Raw genomic sequence first — 26,058 nt, forward strand, 5'->3', positions numbered from 1 at the left:
CTTGATTTTAATACAATTTAAACAGGAGGGAACGAATGACTATTGGTTTGTAGCTAGAGATGAAAAAATGTTGCAAGAATGATCCAATTTGATCTGTAAAAAAAAAAAAAAAATCACACAATTGGCAGATTGAAGGGCTCGCCTTTAAAACTACTACACATAATCAGGTCGATTTTTGCTCTGTGTTACAACTGCCTTTTCCCCAACATTTCTGCTTTCCTTGGAGACTGTTTAACAGGGTGGCAAGTACCCTCAGCCCTGTTTCCTCCAGGCTGCCTAAAATGAATTTATCCAGGTGTTAATGCCACAGAAGGAGAAGGTAAACTTGAAATAACACTGTATCATTAGCTTTGTAGCTACTTAAAACAAAGGTCTTTGCATATATAAAGAAAAGAATGAAACTTGTATATTATGCATTTTTATTCTCACATTTCTGCATAATCCTTTTCTTAAAGACAGACTTGTAAATACCATACCCTGAATTTCATTCATTAATCCCAGTTTTTAAAAATTCTTTTAATGTTTATTTTTGAGAGACAGAGAGGGACAGAGCACAAGTGGGGAAGGAGCAGAGAGAGAGAGGGAGACACAGAATCCGAAGCAGGCTCCGGGCTCTGAGCTGTCAGCACAGAGCCCGACGTGGGGCTCGAACTCAGGGACCGCGAGATCATGACCTGAGCCGAACTCTGCGCTTAGCTGACTGAGCCACCCGGGTGCCCCAGTTTTTAGTTTTCAAATGAACTCAACTCCTTCGGTTCCGAGAGGCTCCAGGTAATCCGCCCACTGGTTGGCCCGGCCAGGTGAAGGTGTGGGAAGCAGTGGAGTCTGGACGCTGCATTTTAGTCCCAACCACTGACTGATCTGCTGCAGGAACGAGTCCTACCAGCCCCTCTCCGCACTTTAGTCACCTCCTCCGTCAAGAAAGGGAGTTAGGCTAAAACGAAACGACAATGTACAAATTACTGTGGTATGTAATTAATATAGATTCTCTTTTAGCCTTTTAAAGAAGTACTTTCATTGCCCCCAGTTTCCTGGTGAAGAAACAGCCTCAGAGACAGTTAGCTGTCCAAGGTCAGTGTGTGGTGTGGCCCAGATGTTCCCAGAATCGGCCCTCTTTCTGGCCTCCAGTATTCATATGTTTAATGCAGTCTTTGGCCCTGAGCTAAGTGCACAAATACGGAGCTCTCTGGGGCGCACTTTCCAGCACAGAAGGAAGCACCATGATGGGGTAAATGGAAGGCAGGGATCAGGAATACAGGAAGGTCCGGCTGTGGAAGGGCCGACCAAGCAAGCAAGCCCCTCTCAGGAGGGGACACTCCAGCTGAACCCAGAGCCTTAAGAAGGTACCGGGGAAACCAGTTAAGTTAAGGAGTCAGAGGTCAGCGAACTTTTCCTGTCAAGGGCCAAATAGTAAATGTCTTGGCTTTATGAGCATAAAAGTCTCTGTTGTGGCTACTTGGCCATTGTATGGAAGGCACCCCCACATAATGCATAAATGATGAGCACGGCTCTCTTCTAACAAAACTATTTATAAAAACAGGTGACTGGCCAGATTTGGCCTATGGGCTGTAGTTCGCTAGCCGCTGTTTTAGATGGTAAATACTAAGTTATAAGGTACCGGCAGTGAAGGTATTTAGGTAAGTGGGGAGAGAACCATTTGTAATTACTTGTTTGGTTTTTTTTCTCAATTTTTTATTTTTATTTATTTTTTTGAATTACATTTATTTTATTTTTTATAATATACATCCAAATTAGTTAGCATCTAGTGCAACAATGATTTCAGGAGTAGATTCCTTAGTGCCCCTTCCCCATTTAGCCCATCCCCCCTCCCACACCTCCTTTAGTAACCCTCTGTTTGTTCTCCGTATTTCAGTCTCTTCTGTCTTGTCCCCCTCCCTGTTTACATATTATTTTTGTTTCCCTTCCCTTATGTTCATCTGTTTTGTCTCTTAAAGTCCTCATATGAGTGAAGTCATGTGATATTTGTCTTTCTCTGACTAATTTCACTTAGCATAATACCCTCCAGTTCCATCCACTTAGTTGCAAATGGCATGATTTCATTCTTTTTGATTGCCAAGTAATATTCCATTGTGTGTGTGTGTGTACACATATATAAATATATATGTATATACCACATCTTTGTCCATTCATCCATCGATGGACATTTGGGCTCTTTCCATACTTTGGCTATTGTTGATAGTGCTGCTATAAACATGGGGGTGCATGTGTCCCTTCGAAACAGCACCCCTGTATCCCTTGGATATATACCTAGTAGTGCCATTGCTGGGTCGTAGGGTAGTTCTATTTTCAGTTTTTTGAGGAACCTCCATACTGTTTTCCAGAGTGGCTGTACCAGCTTGCATTCCCATTCAATTTTTTAAATGTTTACTTACTTTTGAGAAAAAAAAAGAGACAGAGGCATGAGCAGGGAAGGGGCAGAGAGAGGGAGACCCAGAATCCAAAGCAGGCTCCAGGCTCTGAGCTGTCAGCACAGAGCCTGATGCGGGGCTCAGACTCATGAACTGCGAGATCATGACCTGAGCCGAAGTCAGTCGCTCAACCGACTGAGCCCCCCAGGCGCCCCTGTAATTACTTGCTTTTTGGTGGGGCGTGTTTATCTTTCAGCTCATCAATACCAACTTTAACTGCACAAGTGAGCCGTAAGTACATTTTCCTCCTAAGAAAATAAAACATTATAAATCAAAGCCCTTTGAGCACGCCCCAAACCTGGAGCCCGTCACAGGAGTATTTTTTAGTTTTGAGTGTATCACTTTATAGGTTTTGTTTTCAATATAGCACTTATATTTATCAATATCGGATGAGCTGTGTCATACAATTTTAGTTTTTGCTGGCGGGTGAGGGATGTAAGCAGCAGCCTAAGTACAGGAGGGGTCGCACCTCCTGCCTCCCCTTGGCCCTCATCTCCTGCCACTAAGGAGAGGAAGCACTTGATAGGTTTCCCTGGCTTTTGAAGGTCAATCAGGTCATCAGTCAGGCTCATCGGGTAAATAGCATGAAGTCTTCGAAATGGTGGACCCAGCATCATGCCCCGTGAAACGCCAAGGCTCAAGGTCCGGAAGGGTTCATATACCTTGGGGAAAGACAATGAACGTGTGCTGCTTCCCTTCCCAGTAAAGGCAGACTGTTTCTAGCCTCTCTGATGGAGATTGCTGACCTGCAACAATCAATCCATCTTGGAGAGCCTGGGTGGCTCGGTCGGTTAAGCATCCGACTCTTGGTTTCGGCTCAGGTCATGACCTCACGGTTTGTGGGTTTTGAGCTCCGTGTTGGGCTCTGCCCTGACAGTGCGGAGCCTGCTTGGGATTCTCTCTCCCCCTTCTCTCTCTGTCTCTGCCCCTCCCCTGCTTATGCTCTCTCAAAATAAATAAATTCAAAAAATAAATAATCCACCCCAGACCCGGTGAAAGCAGATGTAGCAGAGAAGCTTCACAGAATTGCCCAGTACGTCTCTGGCCTTCTGAGGTTTGCAGTCAGGAACTGAAAGTTGAAACAACTATCAGCCCGTTGTATGAACATGATTTGGTCTAGCAGTAGTTTTCTGTTGGGTTCAGAAAGTAAGAAGGCAACCTGGGCTCAACCGACTTTGGCATTTTACCTGGCAGATAATTCAGAAGGAGAGGAGTCCTGATTTGCGAAGGAGCGTTTGCAACATGGAATCTAAGCTGGTGAGGGATCAGCAAAGAAGAAACCGTTACACGGGATCTTTATATATTCAGAAAATAAGTCCTTTGCCAAATTTCCTCTACATGCTTGTTTTTTTTTTAATGTTTTTTTTTTGTTTATTTATTTATTTATTTATTTAGAGAGAACGTGAGCAGAGAACATGGGCAGAGAGAGAGAGGGAGACACAAAATCCAAAGCAGGCTCCGGGCTCGAACCCACGAACTGTGAGATCATGACCTGAGCCGAAGTCGGACACTGTAACCGAGTGAGCCACCCGGGTGCCCCCATATAAGTGTTTTCAATGTGACCCTTCATTATTTTTTTCTGACTCATACCTGCGTACAAGAAAACAGGTTTTGTGTGTTAAATATATAACCACTTGCCTTCTTGAATTGTCTTATCGGTTCAGATATATTCGGGTGGTAAATGTTTTGCTTACGATGATTTGGAAAGTCTGTACGGTACGTTTGGAGGTTTATGTAATCAGTAGCTCGGTTTGTTATTCACCAGCCTCTCAGCCCCCCACCTTGAACGATGATGTAGTGTATTTGTGCTCCCTCCCACGGCCCGCTCTCGCCCACCACCACCGGTTTTCATTGGTTTAATGAGTCTTAGTTTTTCTGGGAGTTACTTTTCCCCTTTATGTAATAAGTTCCTAACTCTGTTACTTGGCCTTTCCTGAAGCCCTTTCCATGAAGACCCCTATGTACTTACTCTACCCTGCCTTCTCATTCCTCTTCCCAATATTTGGAAGCAAACACTATTACGATTTTCATCTTGCCATACTTTAGAAGCGTAAGGGGTGCCTGGGTGGCTCAGCTCAGGTCATGATCTCACGGTCCGTGAGTTCGAGCCCTGCGTCGGGCTCCGTGCTGACAGCTCAGAGCCTGGAGCCTGCTTCGGTTTCTGTCTCTCTCTCTCTCTCTCCTCTCCTCCACTCATGCTCTGTCTTAAAAATAAATAAACATTAAAAACAAAAGAAGTATAATACTCCACGCTCTAAGCAGAATTCCTAAGAGTGGCTGATTGGGCCCAGATCTTTCTCCAGATCCACACATAGGATGCTGTCCCACATGCATCTGCAACTCAACACCCAAAATCGAACACGTCACTTTATTTACCCTAGATCTCTGCTGCTCGCACGTTCCCAACTCAGGACCAGTGGGCCAAACGAGACTCCGAGGGCATATCCTTGACTCCGCCTCTTGCTACTTCCAACGTCTGCCCATCACCAAGTTCGATCTGTTCTCTCTCCTCAGTCGCTCGTGTGTGTTCATTTCTCTCCATCCTCGCAGCTGCTGCTTGGCTGCGCAGAGGAGGAGAGCGGGGATGGGGACTCAGGGGACTCAGGCTCTGGCCCCGGCTTTGCCACTTCTGATGACAGACCAGGGCACATTGCTGGGGCAACAGACCTGCCTTTCTCCTAGGCTTGCTTTCAGGATCAAAGTTGGAAATCAGACTGTGTGTTTCATTCATAATCTGTAATGGAGAATGCCGTGTAGATGGCAGTGTCATGTAAAGGTGAGGATTCTTCTACCCTGATTCTTCCTCCAGGAAGCCTCCCTGGATCACCCCAGCAGCATGACAACCACCCCCTCATTCTCTTGCCTCACTTTGGCCTCAGTTGCATTCAGTGCTGATGCACAGTCCTTGGCTCTGCGGCGAAACTGAGCCCCGTGAAGGCAGGGACCGACTCCTACTCACTTCTCTTTCCCTAACACTCGGCACAGGGTCTGGCACAAAGCTGAGGTTCCATAAATGTGTGTACGACCTGGCCAGAGGCCCTCCGGAAGCTCCCATACTTGAGAACAAACAACTGCACCAATGAGTGACAAGGCTCGGGCAGAGCTATCACAGAGAGGAGACTCAGAACGTGAAGTCTTTAATGGTTCCCATGGAGGAAGATGTCCAGTGGGTGACACGGCCCGGAAAGAGCCAGGGCTGGGCTCACCCAGGATGCAGACATCCAGGGACAGTGACCACTGTTGCTGTTGGTCAGTGCCCAGGCCACATGGGGAGTGCAGAGTTTCCAACACGGCCCCTGGTTTTGGCCGAGTGGAAGGACACTCACGGCACGTCCTTCATGGTGCCGATTGTGGCCAGTGATTCCGACATACAGGGTGGCCCCGAGGCGCCCGTGCAAAGTAATTAAACCACCTGTATATTGCCCATAATTCTTTAAAAAAAGATAAATTTTCCTCATGTTCTTGGACAACGTTTCGTTTGTACATTAAAATCTTTAACACAGTCCCTCGTAACTAGTTTTTATAAGTCTTCAGCTCCTTGTAGGTGGGGCCGGGCCAAGTTTTCTCACCCTGCCCTGAAGCCAACTGTCGCGATGTTTTAGGACCAGACTTTAAGGAGGCCACACCACACACGCACACCCCACTCATGAACACGTGGAGCAAGCATTTAGAAAACACACAGAGAACGTAGGCGGCCACATGATGGCTTCTGGCTCGCATGTGTCAGCGCAGTATGGCCATCCTGAATATGTGCCGGGAGTGATTTTAAACATTTTGATGTGCTTTTCTCTTTGCTCCCTCCCGTACCAAGCTTCTGTCTCAGGTGGCCTTAGACATCCACCTCCCAGAAGAAAGGGCAGACTTAGTCTTTGCTCCAAGACAACAGGGAGCAACTGAAGGCTTTTGACATTTGCACCTAGACTCCGCAGGACGGCACCCTGACCAGACAGGCGGCCGTCTTGTAGGAGGATCTCCAGATTTCTCTTCTTGTCCTTAAGCATATCAACAACTGAGTCAAAGACCCAGGGGAGGTCAAAGGAGAGCCTGCTGCTTTTTTGTTGGGGTGGGAAGGAAAGGGGGGTACACAGGGAGGGAGGAGAAAAATCAAGCTGGCCCACTTCCCCTTCCTGAGCACGGAGAGAAGGAAAATCACAAGGTAAGCGGGGGAAACTTAAAGGTAGGAGGAGCCAGGGGGAGCCCCTGGGGCCAAAGCAAAAGGCACAAAACGGTGAGGGTGGGGTGAGGAGTCTAGGGGCGTATCCTCTGGGAGTCACTACCATACCCCACGTGGTGCCAGGGCAAGCTGACCCCACAGCAGGCGCGGAGGACAGACCACCCAGACGGAAGCTTCATGGGGGTCACAGGAGACACTGTGCACAGAAGCAGTGGGAGCCCAGATGAAGCCATCATGGGCACAGAACATGCGCGATAATGCTGCATGGGAGGCCATACAGGCATGCAGACCACAGGCAGGCAAAGGGGAGGGCATCCCCAGGGAGCAGGCTGAGCCTGGGGACCCTCCCAATGCCATAGGACAAGGACTCCCTGGGACACGAGAAGCAAAGCTGTCCAAACCTGACGCTGGAGACTTATTGCAGGGGGGGCGGGGGGGTGGGCAGGGACTGGAGCCCCGTTTCTCCATAAAGAGGCTGCACCCCAGTCCAGCTACCGTCAGGACTGGAGGCTTCCTTCCCCCGTCCTGGGAGCCTTTCCAGGTGCCGGACAGCTGGCTTTCCCAGACATCTGTAAACAGCTGGCGCCCAAAACCAGCCTGCTTGGCACCCAAGAGGTGTATTTCTTGATCGTTACCCTTGCCCTCACGCCTGCCATGTATGAAGGGAGACGAAGCGGGGCTGAGTCTCCTCCCCTGGACCACATGCTCACTGGGTGTCCAGTAGAGCCCCCCCACCCCTCCCTCGCCCTGGCATGCCTCCTTCTCCTGCCATCCCTGGCCTTGTAAGCTTCCCATTGAACTAGAAGGATGGCTTCCTAACTCTTGCCCTATGCATCGTTATGGAATCATTCCTGGCTTGTAACTAGGATACAGGCTGCACAACACCCCCTCCACCCCACATACCTCTGTCTCAGGCCAGTGGGAGGGGAGGGCATTCTGAGGGTTTTCCAGAGAGCCTGTTTCTCCCATCACAGAAGCCTTTAACTGGAAGGGGCCCAGCCCAGCCTCTGCTCACGGGATCTCGTTTTACTCAATCACTCCTCCATGGTGGACCCCAGCTGTTACCGTGATGCTTCCTCTCCTTCCCTCTTGTGCACACGTGCAAGTGATTTTCTTGGCCAGTGGTTCTCAACTGGGGCGCTAGTTCCCTCCAGGGGACACGCGGCAATCACTGGAGACACTCTTGGTTGTCAAAACTCAGAAGGGGCCAGGGAGGGGGGTGCCTCTGGCATCTAGCAGGTGGAGACCAAGGATGGTGCCAAACACCTTACAAGGCACAGGGCGGCTCCTCGTGGTAAGGAATTACCCGGCCCCAAGTGTCCACAGCACTGAGCTTAGCAACCCTGCTGTAGGCAAGCACTCCGGGTAAGGGCCCGTGTGCCATGTTGCGAACTGTCCTCCAAACCTCCGGAGCAGCTATAACGGTCTACACTCCCACAAAACACGATCCCATCGAGCCTTTAGTTCTACCAGCAACAAAGACCCAGATCTCAGCGTTCTGAAATCCACGCTTCCCCACTCCAGCGTCTGGGCGTCTCCTCTTCCGTAAGTTGCTAGTTCCTGACATTCTCCCCCTTTTCTTAGAGATATCTAGATGTTCTCTATGCATTCTGCATTCTAGGGGTTTGTATGAAGCCCTAATGTCCTCCACCTTTGCCTTTCAGTCTCCCGTCGTATAGAAAACGTTTACCTCGAACAACCTAACTGTGTTTGGCTTTCCGTGTCTTACTCGATTCTCATGCCCCGAGATCAGGAAACGTATTTTCCTGCGCTTTCTTCGATGCTTTCACGGATCCCTTTTTAAGGTTAGGACTTTAATCCACTGGTGATTTCTCTTCATGACTGGTGTGAGGGACGGGATTCCCTCTTCTTGCCACCACTGAGTTGTCACCCTGCCCCGTGCCCACACGGCCCTCTTCTTCCCCCACCCCTACCCGTGGCCCTGGTCAGCACTTCGGACAGCGGCTCATGCTCTGCCCTCGGGCTGTTCCTTCCACCATCCTGCAAAGACACCCAGGGTGTCGTCCCTCTGCAAAAGCCAGGGTCCTCTCCAGCTTCTGCCAGGGTCTCTTCCGCCTTTTCCCTGCTTCACCGAGAGCTCCCTCCTCCCAAGAGTCTCACCTCCCTGCCTTCCCCCGGTGTCCTGCTCCTGAAATGGGCCAATCACAGCTTCCTCCTAGTGGGGAGAGCACCAAATGGGTAATTAGAATTTACCTTAACCTTAAGTGCAGCCTAAGCTGCTCTTCTCTACCAGAAACCAGTTTAAGCTCTGACTCAGCACAAAAGTTGGCAACAAGCAATGAGGTTTAATTAACCAGTACGGGGAGGAAACTTCACAGACCAGCATCACACGCAGGAGCCAAAGGACTGAAGAAGCAGGAGAGCCATGGGCCAAATCCATCCATCCCTGCGCACAGCCCCTGGTGCAGGCTGCCTGGGACCAGGAGTGGACAGCCTGCCCAGCACTCCATCTACTCCAGGCCAGCAGCCCAGAACCGATGCCCATCTGAGTCCCAAGTCCAGACCTGGCTTCCTCTGAGGCCTGCTCTTAAACTGAGTCACTCCCTGCCTGACATGGAGTGGGTTGACAGCAAGTAACAATCATGGGCTGCACTGGAGACCGGGGGTCTGACCGGGCCAGTGTCTGGAGGGGGCCTGATGGGGATCTGGGAAGGGGCACTCGGAAGGCCGGCATGAGGGCACAAAGGGGAAAGAGAAACCAGGGATCGCAGCCAGTGGGGGAGCTGAGCCCAGCACACAGATGGGGGTCCATCCAGCAAGTCACTGAGTGTGGAGCAGAGCAGGACAGCTGATGACAACAAGAAAAGCAGAGTAGGCAGGGGCCCAGCTGCCTCCTTCCCCCCAGGGAGGCCATGCTAGATGTGCTAACAGAAGGGCAGGTATGAAAAGATCCTCACTGAAGATCCATAGGGCCGGCAAGACCTGGGAGAAGACAGAAGGAGACAGAGGACCATGGAGGAATGGGGCACCCAACCCAAACTGGACCCAGGGACAGGAGGGCAAGCCTCAGCTCCAGTCCTTCCAAGGCACCTGGCCCTATCCTGGTTAGTGTCAGGGAGGAGGCAGGTCCTTGAAGGCCACTGCCACCAATGAGACTGGTGGCACCCCAGGGCCATGGTCAGACCAAGAGATCATGCTCACTGGATGTGAGCTTGACTGCTCCTATTTCCAGGCTCCAGATCTTGGGGAAATCCTTCCAACCCTCAGTTTTCTCCTTTGGAGAGTGGCACTTCAATACATACACCTCACAGAATTCTTACAAAGATTACATGATGACTATTATTTGGTGGGATCTCATGCTTTGTGAAGGTGGGGGACCTGCCCACAGTGAAAAACACATCCAAGGGATCAGGGGAGGAGGGTGACGGGGTGGCTGTGGAAGATAAGCTCAGGGAACAGCATGAGGGAAGGGAAACCAGCACTGCCTTCCTGTAAAGAAGAGAGACCGCCTTGCCTTTGTCTGACCGCCACACCAAGAGACACGGACCCCAACATACCAGCCTGTGAGCCGCTCTCTGCGGTCAGCCGTTCCCTGGTGGCAGCTCTGTCAGGACCAGCTCCTCTGTGGAGTCGATCTGCAGGAGAGGGAGCAGTGGTCAGAGTCCCCAGGAAATGCTTGTCCATCCGCCTGAAGCAGATGGAAACATGGGTTTGTGGATTTCAGTAGTCCGGTCCCTCCATCCTTTGCCTCATTTTGCACACATGCAGTGACCACAGGCCACTCATCACCCTCTCCTGGGGCCACCACACACTTGCCTGGCCATGGCTCACTATTTCCCAGAGCCTGGAATCCATTGCTCTGTACCTTCTTCCAGAGTACAGCTGCCACACGAGGGGCAGCCGGGACAGGGTCAGCTGGCTGGGGGACACGGGCTCCTGGGGGTGCACCGGCATCTGCCACATGTGGACTGTGACGCTGGGCTCAGGCTCATGCTGAAGGGACCAGAGAGAAGGGCACATCAGGGGCAGGGTTCCCCCAATGGTTGGTCTGCACGCAAACACACACAGTCCCGGATGCGGGGCCCAGCTGGCAAACAGCCCCGTCAGATGTGAATATTTTCAGAATCCCACACCTAAAGCCATGGCACCTGGCATGGCACTTGGGGGTGTCATCTGGATCTGGGATCTCCTGGATCCCCCAAGTACGGTCCTCCCGCTGACTTGCACCCCACCACACCCCACTGTACCCCTGAAAAGTTAGCCAATCTCCCCACCCATCAGCAATTGACTATATTCTTAGGCCTCTGTCTCAGCCATTTCTACAGTTTTTTCAATCTTTCCAAAAATAAAGTATCTGTACACCTTAGGATCTGGGAGTGATGGGTTTCCCCCCAAAATATATCATATTTCATCACGGCATTCATGTACTTATTGTAAACATAAAAAATAAAATAAAATGAAATTTGGCTAATACAGAAAGGTATAAAAGTGAGTGGGAAAATCACCAACAACTATAACCAAAGCTCCCTTTGTCATGCAACAAAATGGAAAGTTCCTTGCAGAGTTTTTTTTTTATCAGAGTATTTGTCTTTTTGTGTGTGAGGAGCATCTTTACGAGTTAAGGATACTGGCCTTTTATCAGTCATACATATGGCGAATGACTCTTCTCGGTCTGTTGTCTTAATTTTGCATGGGTTCTTTTGGCAGAGGAAATGCTTTTAGTTACATGGTGAAATCTCTTTCCCTTTGGATTCTGGCTTTAGATCAGGTATCAATCACCGAATTGTGGGCCGAATCTGGCCCGCTACCTCTTTTGTTAAATAAAGCTTTATTGTAGATAAACAAAAGCTCATTCCTTTGCACATTGTCTCCGGCTGGTTTTTCACCACAAGGACAGTCAAGCAGTTGCTATAGACTCCGTATGGCCTGCAAAGCTGACAATGTTTACTATCAGACCCTCTACCGAAAGTTTTCTGGTCCTTGTGTTCGCTCAGGCTCAGAACGCTGCTTCCCATCCTAAGATTATATGTGAAAATAGAGACCTACTTCTAAGAAGTAATTATTTTAAATAAGGGGAAATGCTCATTCTCTGGGTGCCTCTACTGCATCCTGCACTACGTTACTTGAATCCACTTTTCCCACTGAAAACATGTTTATGTTTTTTAAAAAAACCTACCAAAATACTTTGTTCAGAATTTTTTGCGTGCTTTATTTGGCATAGGTGTGGGAAAGACTTTCAGTGTTCTCCACCCAAAATTTTCTGCAGAGACTCTTTGAAGATTGCTCGGAGAATTTTGTATTGTTTAAAATGTTTATGATGGCCTAAATGGCATTTTTAATACCCAGATAAGCTTTTACCATATTACACGGAAGTATTTATTGTATCCCTCAAAGAGGGACTGGAATCTAAAGCCCTCATCTACAGGGAATGCTTTCCAACCTGAGTGATTATCTTCACCACCTGGGGAGCTTTTGAACCTTAAATGGTCTTACACTCCACCCTCGCCTCGGGAATCAGTTTCCCAGGTGGGATTCCAGAAGGTGTTATCTGTTGAACGCCCCCAAGGCCTTGCGGCTGGTGAGCCGCCTCTCACTTGCCAAGGAGGCAGATTATTCTCATTTTTGCAGATAGGGAACCCAAAGTCAACGTTTCTTTTACGCCGTTGGCTCACCTGCTGCCTCTAGGTTACAATACCTCCTGGAAAACTCCTACTCATCCTGTAGAGCCCAGCTGTGATGCCTTTCCAGCATGCACCGGGGGGAGGCCTGGGCCCTGACCTACCTCCCCCTCGGGCTCCCAATGAAGGCTGCATCATCTGCTCCGGCTAAGCTCAGACCAGTGGTCCCTCCAGGCAGGGGCTCCTGGGGGTCTGCATCAGGCATAGACATCACTGTGCTCGAGCTCAGCACAGGCCAGTTTTTCCAGACAATTGAGAACTGCCTCCTCCCACCTCTGTCCCGGGCCCTATTGCTGCATGTGCCAGGCCCACGGGCTGACACCCGTGCACAGTCCTCCCCCAGACCCCCACACCCATGCCTGACAACTCACTGTGCCGCCTGGGGAGGCCCTGCTCCGAGCTCTCTGGGAGGGACTGAGCCGCACGACCACCGTCACCCAGGTCCTCCCCTTCTCGTCTTCGTAGATGCCAGGCCTCCGGGCCCACAGACGGTGCGGGGGCACCCCAAGGATCGGAGAAGCCCCAGAGGCCATGGCGAGAGCGCATCCCCTCCGGGCCTGGAGACACAAGTGAGGCCTCCCAGGTGCAGAGCAACCTTAAGTGGGGCGGGGCCCGCACAGGGCGTGGCCAGCGGGAGGGGCTGCGGGGAGGGGCAGGGCCTGAGCCGCAGGGGGCCGGCAAGGGGCGGACCCACCGAGAGCTGGGGGAGGCCTCCCACCGCTGGGGGCTGGCAGAGGCAGGGCCGAAGGGTAGGGGCGGGTGGAGCTGGGTCAGTCTGGACCCGCTGGCACAAGGTCACGAGCCGCAAGGGGCGAGAGGCCACTCTCTGGGTACGGAGACACCCCAGGGCACTGCGTCCAGGGCCCGGATGGCTCCGTAAGATCAACACTTCACTTCGCTCCCATGATTCCCCTGCATGCAGCCCCCTTCCTGAGCACCCCCTCCCCAGTTTTCATGGCAGGCTCTATCCCCGACCTTCCTCCCGGCCTTGGGGTCTGTGCCCAGACCTCACGCAGACCTCCCTGCCCCAGATTCTGAGCCGGCACAGACTTCTCGCCACTCCTTCAGTAGGACTCCAGGCCAAGACTTTCTCTTGAGTTTAGAGGTCCCTCAAGCTCAGTGGGCTCTTGCCCCTGGGGGTACCTGGCCAAGGTCTAAAGGACAAATCAAACTCCCTCCTGTCAGAGAAGGCACCAGCGCCCCAGGGATATTTGATATCAAAATCTTCTGGTAACAGAAACGAGGGGAAGGAGGGCAAGTAGCCATCTTGCCTGTCCATCCTAGGCCACAGGGTCCAAAGTGTCCACCTGACCCCACCAACTTATCAGATCTGCTTTGCCGTGAGTCTACAGAAGCCGGAGGCAGGCCATTTGGTAAGCACTCCGTGCTCTGTCTGAATGCACCACGAAATGGTCATTTTCCTTTTGAAAACCACAGGTATGGGTCTTCGAGCACACAGGACACTGTTTACTGAGATGATGTCATTCCTCTGGGAGGACCAAAAAGTGATTTCTGGCCAGGTTCCTGATCTGCAATAAATGGCAGGTAGGGCAACCACCTTTGAAATCACTGGGCAGCTTCCGAGCTTCTGAGCCTTTTTCACGGCAACTCCACCTGCCTTCCCTGGTGTTTGTCCATCTGGCCTGGGATTGGGGTGGTCCTAAGAGGTCATTACAGTCTTGTATAAAGTGATCGCATACATGGAATACACCTGTTATCGTATTCTATTGGTTGGAGCAGGTCCCACCCATATCCAAACAGAGGGGACCGATCACACAAAGGTGTGGATACCAGGAGACAGGGATTATGGGACCCCCTCCCCCCCGCCACCCAGAGCCTTGGTCTGCTGCAAGTACCAACCCCCTGGGTTACCACGAGGATCAGATGAGTGTGTGTAAAAAGCAGTGGGTCCTGGAAAAATGATGCCCAATAGTTATGTCCCCACACTAGTCCCCTCTCCCCTGAGGACAGTCCATCAGTCCTGCCCTTGTAACACTGACGCGAAGAGTGTTTATCTCTGTCCCTCCACTGATAGTGGATATTCTCAGTCTCACTTCCTGATGAGCAGGTGTGTGGCTATAGATGGGGTGGGGACACAGTTGGTGCATATATGCAGGGCACCCACGCTAAGTGAGACATTCGACATATGTTGTCTCATTTATGTCCTCCAACAGCTCCGTGAGCTGGAGATTGTCATCTGCGTTTTTTGTAAATGGAGAAGCTGAGGCTTGAGCGGCTTCGTGGCCCAAGCAGGGCGGGTGGTGGAGGAGGAACGTGGACCCAGCTGCTCCCGGCTCTAATGCTCATGCGCCTTGTTGCCTGTCTTCGCCCAGTCTGGCTCACCTGTGGGAGAGGCAGAACCAGGAGCTGAGAGATTTCCCATGGCTGCTGCTGAAATGGCCACGGGGGCGAGGTGAAGGCCAAGAACACCTCCCCATCGGTATGGGGACAAGATGTAACTAGAGGCTTCCACGAGCAAACGGAACAAAACCATCAGATAGCACAGAGACCCGCAATGAACAGACGGCTTCACTGACCGCCCTCCTCGTGCCACGTCCCCTCGTGACCTTGGCCCTGCACTGAAGAAAGACCAGAGCTGGCAGGCAAGGAGAACACAAGCGTAGGCCCTTGTCCTGCAGCAGGCCTCTTTGTGTATCACGTCTGAGATACGGCAACGTCTCTTGACCAAGTGGTCCGTCTTGGGTACCCACAACTTGAAGTATACTCACTCTCTGGGGTGGGTGTCGCCAAAGTCTTTGAGAAGCACATTGACCTCTCCAGGACCGCTCCCTGGCAGAGCCTGTTAATGACTGGGTAGTCTTGCCTGGCCCCTGTGCTGTCCTCCTCCAGCAGAGGAAGCCCTTCCCAAGCCCTAAGCCCCAGGGTCCTGGCACCAGGCCCACCCAGCTTGGGGATGATTCCAAACCCCGAATAAAGGGGCACAGAACACTCGGGCTCAGAAAACCCTAAGAGTCACGGAGATCTCTGCACCGTCTGCTCAGCTCCTCCCACATACCGAGCCCAAGCTGGCCAAGGCAGGCAGGACACCGCAGGCAGGTAGCCTGGAAGTAGCATGGCACCGGGGGGGGGGGGGCTGTTCCACTGGGGAAGCAGCGAGAACAGACTTGGAAGAGGGGGAAATCAGGGTGTGTTTGGAGACCAGGAAATGATGAGGCTTAGCCAGTGCTGAGGACGCAGGCTCCTAAGAGGAAGGGTAAGAAACGAGGCAGCGTGCGTGGGTGGGAGGAAGTCAGTGCTCTACGGTGGGGATCGAAAGTGCCAGCTCGACCACTTGGTTTTGACCAAGTTGGTCAAGAGCAATGACGGTGCTTGACAAAGGGAATGGCATCTGTACGCACTTGATGAATGTTGGAACCAATGGTAAAACAAAAGAGCGACTCCGTAGTCAGTGACCACTAGAAAAGGCCTGGGTGGGGATGTTTCAGTTAACAACACAAACAGGAACATCTAAGTCCCAACTCTAGGGCCGCCTGGGGGGCTCAGTCAGTTAAGCGTCCGACTTCGGCTCAGGTCGCGATCCCACAGTTTGTGGGTTCGAGCCCCGCGTGGGGCTCTGTGCTGACAGCTGGGAGCCTGGAGCCTGTTTCAGATTCTGTGTCTCCCTCTCTCTCTCTGCCCCTTCCCCGTTCACACTCTGTCTCTGTCTCTCTCTCTCAAAATTAAGTAAAATTTAAAAAAAAATTAAGTAAAATAAAATAAATCCCAACTCTACTTATGTCACATGGTGAACAGAATAAATTTGCTGGATGATAAAAGAAATTCAACCCAAACGCAGAACTGAAGAAGGTGGGTTTCAGAGAGCCTTGCTAATTCTAAGGCATTGAAGATGTGCTCTGTTTTCTTCCAAGGTTATATTCTTTCACTTTTTAAAAAAAAATTTTTTTTAACGTTTTATTTATTTTTGAGACAGGGAGAGACAGAGCATGAACGGGGGAGGGTCAGAGAGAGGGAGACACAGAATCCGAAACAGGCTCCAGGCTCCGAGCTGTCAGCACAGAGCCCGACGCGGGGCTCGAACTCACGGACCGCGAGATCGCGACCTGAGCCGAAGTCGGCCGCCCAACCGACTGAGCCACCCGGGTGCCCCTGTTCTTTCACTTTTAGATATGATTGGTTTTCGTGTATGATGGAAGAAAGGAAGGGGTCTAGATTAGTTTTTTTCCATGTTGATACCTGATGAATTTAACATCATCTAATAAAAGACTATTCTTTCGCTCCTGTACTATCGTTACTTCTGACGTAAAATTGGGACCATTTATGCGTGGATCTGTTTCTGGATGCCCGTGGCTCTTCCATTGCTCTACCTTAACACCTTGTGTCAACAGCACATGTTAATTACTATAGCTTTAAAATAGATGTTGATATCTTTGAGCGTAAGTCCCTTAGCCTTGTTCTTCTTCGAGAGTGCCTTGGCCGCTATGCCGGTTAATTTTGTGTATCCACTCAAAGGTGTCTGGGGATGAGATGAATGTTTAGATTGGTGAACGCCGAGTAAAGCAAATTGCCCTCCATAATACGGGTGGGCCTCATCCACTGTTATTTTAAATTCTGTACTTTATTTGTTGCTGCTGCCCAAAAATGCAGCTGAGTTTTGTACATTGACCTAGATCTGGGTCAATTCACTGAACGCTAATAGCTTTTCTAATATTTTGGGAAATTCTCGGTCATTGTGTCTTCAGTATCTCGTTCCTACCTCATTCTCCACCCCCCTTCCCTCCAGGACTCCATTTACACACTGTCAGACCTTTTAAACTGTATATCATGCTTCCTGTGCTCTGTTCTGCCTTTCCAAATTATTATTATTTTCCTCTCTGAGTCTCAATTTTGATGTTTTAGATATTGGCTTCTCTTACAGTTTATTAATCCTGGCATCTGCTGTGTCTAATTTGCTCTTAAAACAAATTTCTTTTAATTTTTTTTACATTTATTTATTTTTGAGAGACAGAGAGAGACAGCACAAGTTGGGGAGGGACAGAGAGAGGGAGACACAGAATCTGAAGCAGGCTCCAGGCTCCAAGCTATCAGCACAGAGCCCCACACGGGGCTCGAACCCACAAACCGTGAGATCATGACCTGAGCCGAAGTTGGACACTTAACCAACTGAGCCACCCAGGCGCCCCCAGTCAGATTTCTTAACTGCAGATACTGGGGCCAGAATGCCCATTTGAGGCTTCCTTACAGATTCAAACTTCTCTGATAACTACCCTTTTAACCACTTTGTCCATCATCCTTTCTATATCCTTGGACATACTAATCAATTATTTTAGGGGTGCCTACGGTGGCTCAGTTGGTTAAGCGCCTGACTTCGGCTCAGGTCATGATCTCACAGCTCATGAATTTGAGCCCCGCGTCGGGCTCTGTGCTGACAGCTCGGAACCTGGAGCCTGCTTTGGATTCTGCATCTCTCTCTCTCTCTTTCTCTCTCTCCCTCTCTGCCCCTCCCCTCCTCATGCTCTGTGTCTCTCTCGGTCTCTCAAAAATAAATAAACATTTAAAAAACCAAAAAATAAATAAAGTTCTCTGACAACTCTGGCTTACCAGTGGCTCTCCTTTTATTGTCTGCTTTTTCTCTCGGAGCCATTTTTCAAGGAATACTAAATATTATGTATAAAAGCACTGAAAGGTCCTAGATCGTGTTATCTTTCCCCGAGAGGGAGTTAAACCCTTTCCTCTGCTGGGCAGGAGGAGCGAGGTATCGGACAGTTTAATTCCAGGTAGGAGAGAACGAAGTCAAGGTTTGGTTCCAATAAGAATCAGCCTGTCCACCCTCAGCCTGCCCTGTCCCTGTAGTGTGGCTTCCAATCAAGAGCTTGGCAGGCTTTTGTGTCAGCACAGAGAGACTACAGAAGATTCAGCTGGGGGCTGCTTGGGTGGTCCAGTCGGGTGAGCGTCTGACTCTTGATTTCAGCTCAGGTCATGCTCCCAGGGTCATGGGATTGATCCCTGCATCAGGCTCTGTGCTGAGTGTGGAGTCTGCTTAAGATTCTCTTTCTCTTGCTCTCTCCCTCTGCCCCTCTCCCCTGCTTGCACCCTCTCTCTCTCTCTCAAATAAATAAAAAAAAAAAAAAGGACAAGATTGGGTTTTGTCTTGGGTGTGTGGGGGAGGGCGTCACTGCTCAGCATCCCGTCCTGAGCCACATCCATTTATAAAAGGCCTTGAAGGACAGAGCAGCAGGCGTGTGAGGTCTCCTGAGCCTCCTCGTGTGTCCAGCTGCACAGCGAACGAGCAGGTGCTTCTCTGGGAACAAGCAGCTGCAGGCGGCTGACGACTGACGGCAGGTGTCGGTTCACTGCTCCCTCCGGTGCCTTCAGCTCTTCTCGCATCGTCCCAGAAACTCCAACCCCCGGCCGGTGTTTGTCTTCTCAAGAGACTCCAGAAAACCCCACTCGGGATTTCAGGGCTCTTCAGGGCTGTCGTAACACGCAGCTTCGTAATTTGAAACATATCTCACCGTGGAATCTGCCTGGGCGTTTGGGCCCCTCGAGCCTGCGCGGAGCCCTCTGCCTTGGACCCGGCCTGGATTCCCGCCTCCAGCCTGTGCCCAGAATCTGAAACGGCCCGAAGGAAAACGCAGGCTGTGGGTGCTCACCTCTGGGCGGCCCACCCTCCGCCAGAAGTGTAGTTCCTCTGGTGCTTGTTGCCTTCACGGCTCCCCGGTGCTCTGGAAAATTCTTTTTCCTTTTACCCAGATCTTGATAGCTTGGCCGTGGTTCTGGCCGGCTGCAAGCTCCTCCGTCTGACCCCGAGGGAGGGAGGGCGCCCTTGAAGGTGGAGGCAATGAAACCATGTCTTTGTGCTGACGAAAACGAGAGAGGGACAGAAACTGTGGTTTATATACACATTGGAGTACTACGTGTCAATGAGAAAGAATGAAGTCTGGCCCTTTGTAGCCACGTGGATGGAACTGGAGAGTGTGATGCTAAGTGAAATGAGCCATACAGAGAAAGACAGAGACCATATGGTTTCACTCTTATGTGGACCCTGAGAAACTTAACAGGAACCCATGGGGGAGGGGAAGGAAAAAAAAAAAAAAAAAAAGGACGTTAGAGTGGGAGAGAGCCAAAGCATAAGAGACTCTTAAAAACTGAGAACAAACTGAGGGTTGATGGGGGGGTGGGAGGGAGGGGAGGGTAGGTGAGGGGCATTGAAGAGGGCATCTTTTGGGACGAGCACTGGGTGTTGTACGGAAACCAATTTGACAGTACATTTCATATATTAAAAAAAAAATGAGAGAGGGACAGAATGATGACAGGAGGGGCATTCACTGAAGGATGTCCTGCAGAAGGACCGCACAGAGGTGGGAGCCCCAATGGAAGGCTTGTCCTGGAAGCGGGAAGGGCTCTCTTTCCATTGCAGTGGAGGGAACAGGGGGAAGAGGGGTAGAAGGATGTAAGGGGTTTGGGTTAGTGGGGGCAAGAGAGAATTCCTCTCCTCCACCTTTAAAAAAATTTTTTTTTAATGTTCATTTGTTTTTGAGAGAGACAGAGAGACAGAGTGCAAGTGGGGGAGGGGCCGAGAGAGAGGGAGACACAGAATCCGAAACAGCCTCCAGGCACCGAGCTGTCGGCACAGAGCCCGACGCGGGACTCGAACTCCCGAACCGTGAGCCGAAGTTGGATGCTTAACCGACTGAGCCCCCCAGGCGCCCCCAACTCCTCCACCTTTTATGAGATAAAATCACGAATGGCTTAGAGAGACCTAACTTTACAAAGGAAATATATGAGATCATTGAGAGAGAATCACAGAAAACCTGTTTACGACCGGAGTAGGGACAGCTATCTTAGAGATGACACACAAAGCAGAAGACAAAAACAGACCGGTTAACTCTGAGGTGCCCCAAAGTATCCCTCCTACGGCGACACCTTAAGGAAAAAACATAATGACCAAAGTGAGCAAAATACTAACAACGTATAGCAAAGTGTTAGTTTCTGACATATATAAAGAACTCTTGCAAATCAATGACAACAACCCATTGGAAAAGTCGGGAAAGGCTCAAATAACTTCACAGGAAAGGAAATGCCAATGGCCAACCACCACGCGAGAAGACACTCAACCTCACAGCTGAGAAAATGCAAACTTATACAATTATGCATTTTAAAAACATACAATAGTGGCATGCACACGCACACACACACACAAGCATTCACTAATATCGAACATGGCCAAGTGGTGTAGCCTGCCTCATTGGCCAGGCCCTTTCTCCACCAGGATGGGGCAAGATGGAACCTTCTATCAGTTTCCATAACATCAGCATACCAGGCGTGGCAGGCAAAGTGAAGTCTCTTTACTGAAAAATGAGAAGGAAAAAAAAGGCTTTGGCCAGATGGGCGCTGTCTGGTCTCACAAGCCTGGGGGAAGGCGCAGCGGCAGTTAGTCTGATGGGCTCCAGCCTGCGGGCCCATGGTGGACCCGGCCTGTCTGATTCAAGTTTCCTTATCGGCAAGAACCGTGACCTGCCAACTCTTTCATTAATAAATCTATAGAGTTGGCATTTCCCCCAAGGACGGGCGTTGTTCCCGTGGGGCAGGACAGTCTAAAGCCAAATGAAGAAACGACACGTTCTTCATTAGCAGGGGCCTGGGTCGCCTCTGCAAACTTTGGTCTCTGTTATCGTCAGAGGGGCTTTTGCTCTCTTCCCTGCCCCAAGGGACGGCGCACAGGGTGGGGAGAGGCACTTGTCTTTCGTGGCAGAGCTTCGGTGGAGGAAGGCCAAGGGTGCAGTTTGTTTAGCCCGGCCGTACTGTGTCCCTCCCCGTAACAACGGAGACAAGGGGAGTCATGGGTGCTGATCGCTCCCACCACACTAATATTTTCCACCTTCCAGGGGGGCAGGAAACCGGGGGCACACAGCGTGCGGCCTGGGGCAGGGATTCCTGCCTCCTCTTTGGTCACCATGACGGGCTCCCACCTTCCCGGTCAGACTTCTGCGACGGCATCCGTCTTACTTGGCCTCGGCTCACAGCATGTGGGTTTATACTGTCGGGACAGTATTTGAGGCTTTATCTTTGGTCTCCACTCCACCCTGGCTCCCTGACAAAAAGGTGGCTCAGAGTCCTTGAAAGCATGTGGGCTTTGCTGTCACACAGCCCTGGATCCAAAGCTCAGCTGTCGTCCTCGTGAGCTGTGTGACCTTGAGCTGCTGACTTAACCTTTCTGAGCTTCCCGCTCCAAGGCGCTGGGGAAGAGTAACATTTGCAAAGCCCCAGGCACGCGACATGGCTTCGGTCAACGGTAATTTACTAACCGGGGGGTAAGATCCCGCGTCTGACTCATCTCGGCGCCACCGTGTGGAACCCGGTGCCCAGAACCTCGGGCCACCGCAAACATTTGTTGGGCTGAAACGTCCTTTGGTCAGATGGTCACGTGGCTGAAAAGAGCTCCGGCCAAGTCCTACAGGAACCCAGAGGTGTGCCGGAAACATCTCTTCCTGTAAATGCCTCCGAGAAAACGCGCTCAGAAATAAAAGGATTCCCAGCACAGCAGAGGCCCTGGGTATTGCGAGTCTGCAGCGAAATCGGAGAGGTTGGAGGGGTCAGGGTAGACGAAGCGGCTTGTGGCACAGATGACCCCCAGGGCTCTGTAATTACCGCGTCTTACCAGGGGCTCGCTTTGCAAGTGGCCCAGTTAGGCGAGCATAATGGCAGGGCAGGTCGTGCCATCCGATCGGCGGTGGGGCGGCCCCTTGCCCGCCAGGAGCTCTCCTTGACCGCGGTGCAAGGCATCCTCGCGCATGCGTGGGACTCCACCTGCGCGGGCCCGGCTGCAGCCTCTCCCTCTGGCTCTTTGGGCCGTGCTTTTAAACGGTTCTTCATTTACTCCATCGGAACGGCCCAGAAGGAAGCAATTGGCTGTAAGTGGGTCATTCCCTAAAGGCCGGTGGCAGCCTTGTGATGATGAAGAAATTAGGTCTTGGCAAAGGAGCCAGCCTCTCACCAAAGGCCGGGGTGAGGGGAGGGAGCCCCCCCCCCACCATGGGAACTCTGCGGCGGGGGCTCTCCTCTTGTTGGAGATGAGGACCGAGGCCGGGAAGGTGACCGTCACTTGGCCAAGATCACAGAGCGGGTTCGTGGGGGGAGCTAGAACCCGACCCCCAAGTGCCCGATCCAAAAGTCCAGAGGACATGTGGTGGACACTGGGCAAACTCGGTTCATCGATTGATGGAAACCAGACTGCCCTTGGAGGCTGGGCGCACGCCCCCCCCCCCCCCAGAACTCAGCAAACCTTTCTGATTACGTTGCCAAATGCTAATCACTCCTAAGGCCCTTACGGGCACCTGGGGCCCAGCTTCAAGGCACACGGTCATAACGAGGGGCTGCACCTTGTTTCAACTCGGGCGGTAGGCTCCGACCTGTCCAGACGTCCTGGGGATGAAGCGGAGAGGACCTCACTGCACAAATGTAGTGGGTGTAACGCCTGGTGTGCAAGGCTGTGGTCATGGTTATGTTTGCTTCGAGATTTCAGGTCTCCGGGATGCTGGCCAGATACCTGGCTTTCAGGAGGAGAGAGGGGTCCACCTATCCACCCCTCTCCGTTGTTCATGTAAAGATCATGAGGACCTTCCCACTTCATTTATTTATGTATTTATTTGTTGCGAGAGAGCATGTGGGAGTGGGAGAGGGGCAGAGGGAGAGAGAGAGAGGGAATCTTTGTCTTTTAATGTTTTTTTTTAAACTTTATTTTTGAGAGAGAGACAGAGCATGAGCAGGGGAGGAACAGAGAGAGAAGGAGACACAGAATCCGAAGCAGACTCCAGGCTCTGAGCTGTCAGCACAGAGCCCGACAAGGGGCTCGAACCCACGAACTTCGAGATCATGACCTGAGCCGAAGTCAGACGCCCAACCGACTGAGCCACCCAGGCTCCCCGAGAGAGAAAGAGAGAATCCCAAGCAACCTCCGTGCCCAGCAAGGAGCCCCATGCAGGGCTCGAGTCCACGAGCCTGGGATCACAACCTGAGCCAAAATCAAGAGTGGGGCGCTTAACCGACGGAGCCACCCAGGCGCCCTGATCTTCCTACTCTTTAAAATGAGCCTCCCCGGGGCGCCTGGGTGGCTCGGTCGGTTAAGCGTCCCACTTCGGCTCAGGTCATGATCTCACGGTCCGTGAGTTCGAGCCCCGCATCGGGCTCTGTGCCGACAGCTCAGAGCCTGGAGCCTGCTTCAGATTCTGTGTCTCCCTCTCTCTCTGCCCCTTCTCTGCTCATGCTCTGTCTCTCTCTGTCTCAAAAATAAATAAACGTTAAAAAAAATAAAAAAAATAAAAATGTTTATAAAATGAACCTCCCCACCACCATGTTTCTGTTCTGAAAAGAAGCAAACACCCTCTGGAGCCGGGTTGCCTGGGTTCGAATCCCAGCTTCGCTACCGACCAGCGATGTGAACTTCAGCAAGCGCTTGGCCTGACCAACAGGTGTAACGAGGACGCTACCTACTGCATACAGTTATGAGGATTCCACGAGGTCACGTACGCTGCGTACTTGGGACAACGTGCCCGGCACACAGTAGGCGCTCCGGGTGTTGCTTGCAATCTTTGGGGGCTGGGCAGCCAGGCGTCTCAGAAAAGGCTGGAGGTGCTGTACCTCAAGCTTAACAGCCCGTACAGAGCACCCGATCATCGTGTTACCGCCACCCCCCTCGCCCGCCATGTCTGAGCATCGTCTACTGAAAGTGTTCTCTTGAGGGCCCTCCTAATGGTGAGGGGTGATGGCTTCTTTCAGCAGACACCGTCCTGCATCTCTGCCTCGTGCCACACCGCCGGTCCTTCCTGCTTTGGAACGCTCTTTGGTTTCCCCTCTGGCTTCTACAGCTGGACCCTGGCGATTCTCACCGGGGGGTGGGGGGTTTAAAAGGTTAGGTAGAAATGAAACCAGGGGGTTTAAAGGTTAGGTGGGGGGGGGGGTTAAAAGGTTAGGTGGAAATGAAACCAGCCATCGTTCATATCTTAGAAGTTCCTCCTAAACCTCTGACACAGCAGCGTGTATTTCCCCCTTAACCGTTCACCTTTCCCATCACAGAAATCCGAGTGTTTCAATCAATCCGAGGATCTGGCTAATTGAGGCTGCACGGAACACAGAGAAAAAGATGTCATCACTCATCAGCCGTTCACCTTTCCCCCCGCCCCCCACAAGCTGGATTCCCCGGGGACCAGGAAAGGGGTGATTCTTGCAGTGTCCCCATTCGTCATCAGGCTACAGGGACCTGCTCCAGGAGATGGGCAGGCACAGGGGCAAAGCAGAATCGAGGAGCGACCCCTAAATGTTCAAAGACGCGTGATGTTGAGGCGACCCCGCTGTGCCGTGACCCACTGGGTCCAGATCCGTCCTTACTCCTCCTCTCTCAGTGTCGAGAGCCATTCACCAACCCCCCCCCCCAACAAGCTCAGCCCAAGCTTGGAGCAGCTCTGAGCCCAGGACTACCCCGATTTAGAGAACGGAGGGTACGGAGGAAGCCTGGGCCAGCACCTGCGAGAATTCGGCGTCTCCCGGCTGTCTGCTGGCCACACTGGGTCAGAAACAAGGGTCTGGGCCCCTGCCCCACAGCCCAGTTTCCGGCATCCCGGAAGATCTGCCTTAATATCGACAGTGAAGGAAGTGCCTTCCAAGCCTGACCTTAACCCCCCAGTTAGGATCATCCTTCTGCAAAGGATGCTCGTCCCTTGCACACAAAGGCAAACATCAGGTGCCTGATAGATGTCGGAGGAACTAGACTCTGGTTGCTGACGGCCTCGTGTGCCTGCTGCAAGAGAAGTCATAGGGAACATAAAAAGCGTAAAGAACACCACCATAGGAGGGAGCCGCCCAGGCTTGACTTTGCATCCTGAAACGTGCCAGCTTTGGGATGGTGAACACGCCGTCCGATCTCTTTCCTCCAGTTTGTATGGATTCGAGATGACATCCGGAGATGTGAGCTGAAATAATGCCTGGCCAGGGTTGTTCTTAACGAATGGTGCTGGGGAGACATAATATCGTAACCTCCCCAGCCCGCAAGTGGTCTGAGAAGGGAAATAAGTCAGAAATAGAAATTTTCCTTTAGGAGAAGAAGTAACTGGGGTTCAAAGAAACTAGGAAGCAATCACTTAGATCTCTGTTCGGTGCAAGAAAAAAAGGGGGGGTTGCCTCTGCTCTGAAACATTTGCAGGACCTTCTGGGTTACAAAGCTTCTTGGCTGGACTCTGGGGGACTAACATCAAAGGTCTCCATTCAGGCCTTTCCTACACTGGGGTCTTTCTTCTGAGCGTTTCCTCTCCCTAAGCTTCCAGACACGTGGTCCAGGAATGCAAGGGATTTGCTGCAAATAGGTCTGTCTTTATCTCTCTTAAAAATATAAATCTGTGTAGACTTCAGGCTTTGTGAAACACGTTTTACGTTACAGCACATGGCGTGTAAATACAGCAAGTGTACGAGATGCCTGAGAGTTTGTACATTACATTAAGATGTGGGGTGCCTGTCGGCTCAGGTCATGATCTCACAGCTCTCGGGTTCGAGCCCTACATCGGGCTCTCTGCCATCAGCGTGGAGCCCGCTTCAGATCCTCTGTCTCTCTCTCTCTGCCCTTCCGCCACTTGTTCTCTCTCGCCCTCTTTCTCAAAAGGAATAAATACGCTTTAAAAAATACACTCTAAAAAATAATGATAATAGGGGCGCCTGGGTGGCTCAGTCGGTTAAGCGTCCGACTTCGGCTCAGGCCACCATCTCACGGTTCATGAGTTCGAGCCCCGTGTCGGGCTCTGTGCTGACAGCTCAGAGCCCGCAGCCTGCTTCGGATTCTGTGTCTCCCTCTCTCTCTGCCCTTTCTCTG

At 51.5% G+C, this 26,058-nt stretch overlaps 1 protein-coding gene across 1 annotated transcript; it reads right to left on the reverse strand.

Moving 5' to 3' along the window:
* Positions 1 to 10,145: 10,145 nt before the first annotated feature.
* On the reverse strand, positions 10,146 to 12,775 carry TCL1B (TCL1 family AKT coactivator B). Its single transcript, XM_047079766.1, has 3 exons — positions 12,614 to 12,775; positions 10,381 to 10,557; positions 10,146 to 10,199 (listed from the first exon to the last, which is right to left on the reverse strand). Exons 1-3 carry the CDS (start codon positions 12,773 to 12,775, stop codon positions 10,146 to 10,148), a joined length of 393 nt encoding a protein of 130 aa, XP_046935722.1.
* Positions 12,776 to 26,058: the final 13,283 nt, after the last annotated feature.

The sequence above is a fragment of the Lynx rufus genome, unplaced genomic scaffold (assembly GCF_022079265.1).
Source record: "Lynx rufus isolate CCGP_SWC_20201006 ecotype Redwood Valley unplaced genomic scaffold, mLynRuf1.p SCAF_17, whole genome shotgun sequence".
Lineage (NCBI taxonomy): Eukaryota > Metazoa > Chordata > Mammalia > Carnivora > Felidae > Lynx > Lynx rufus.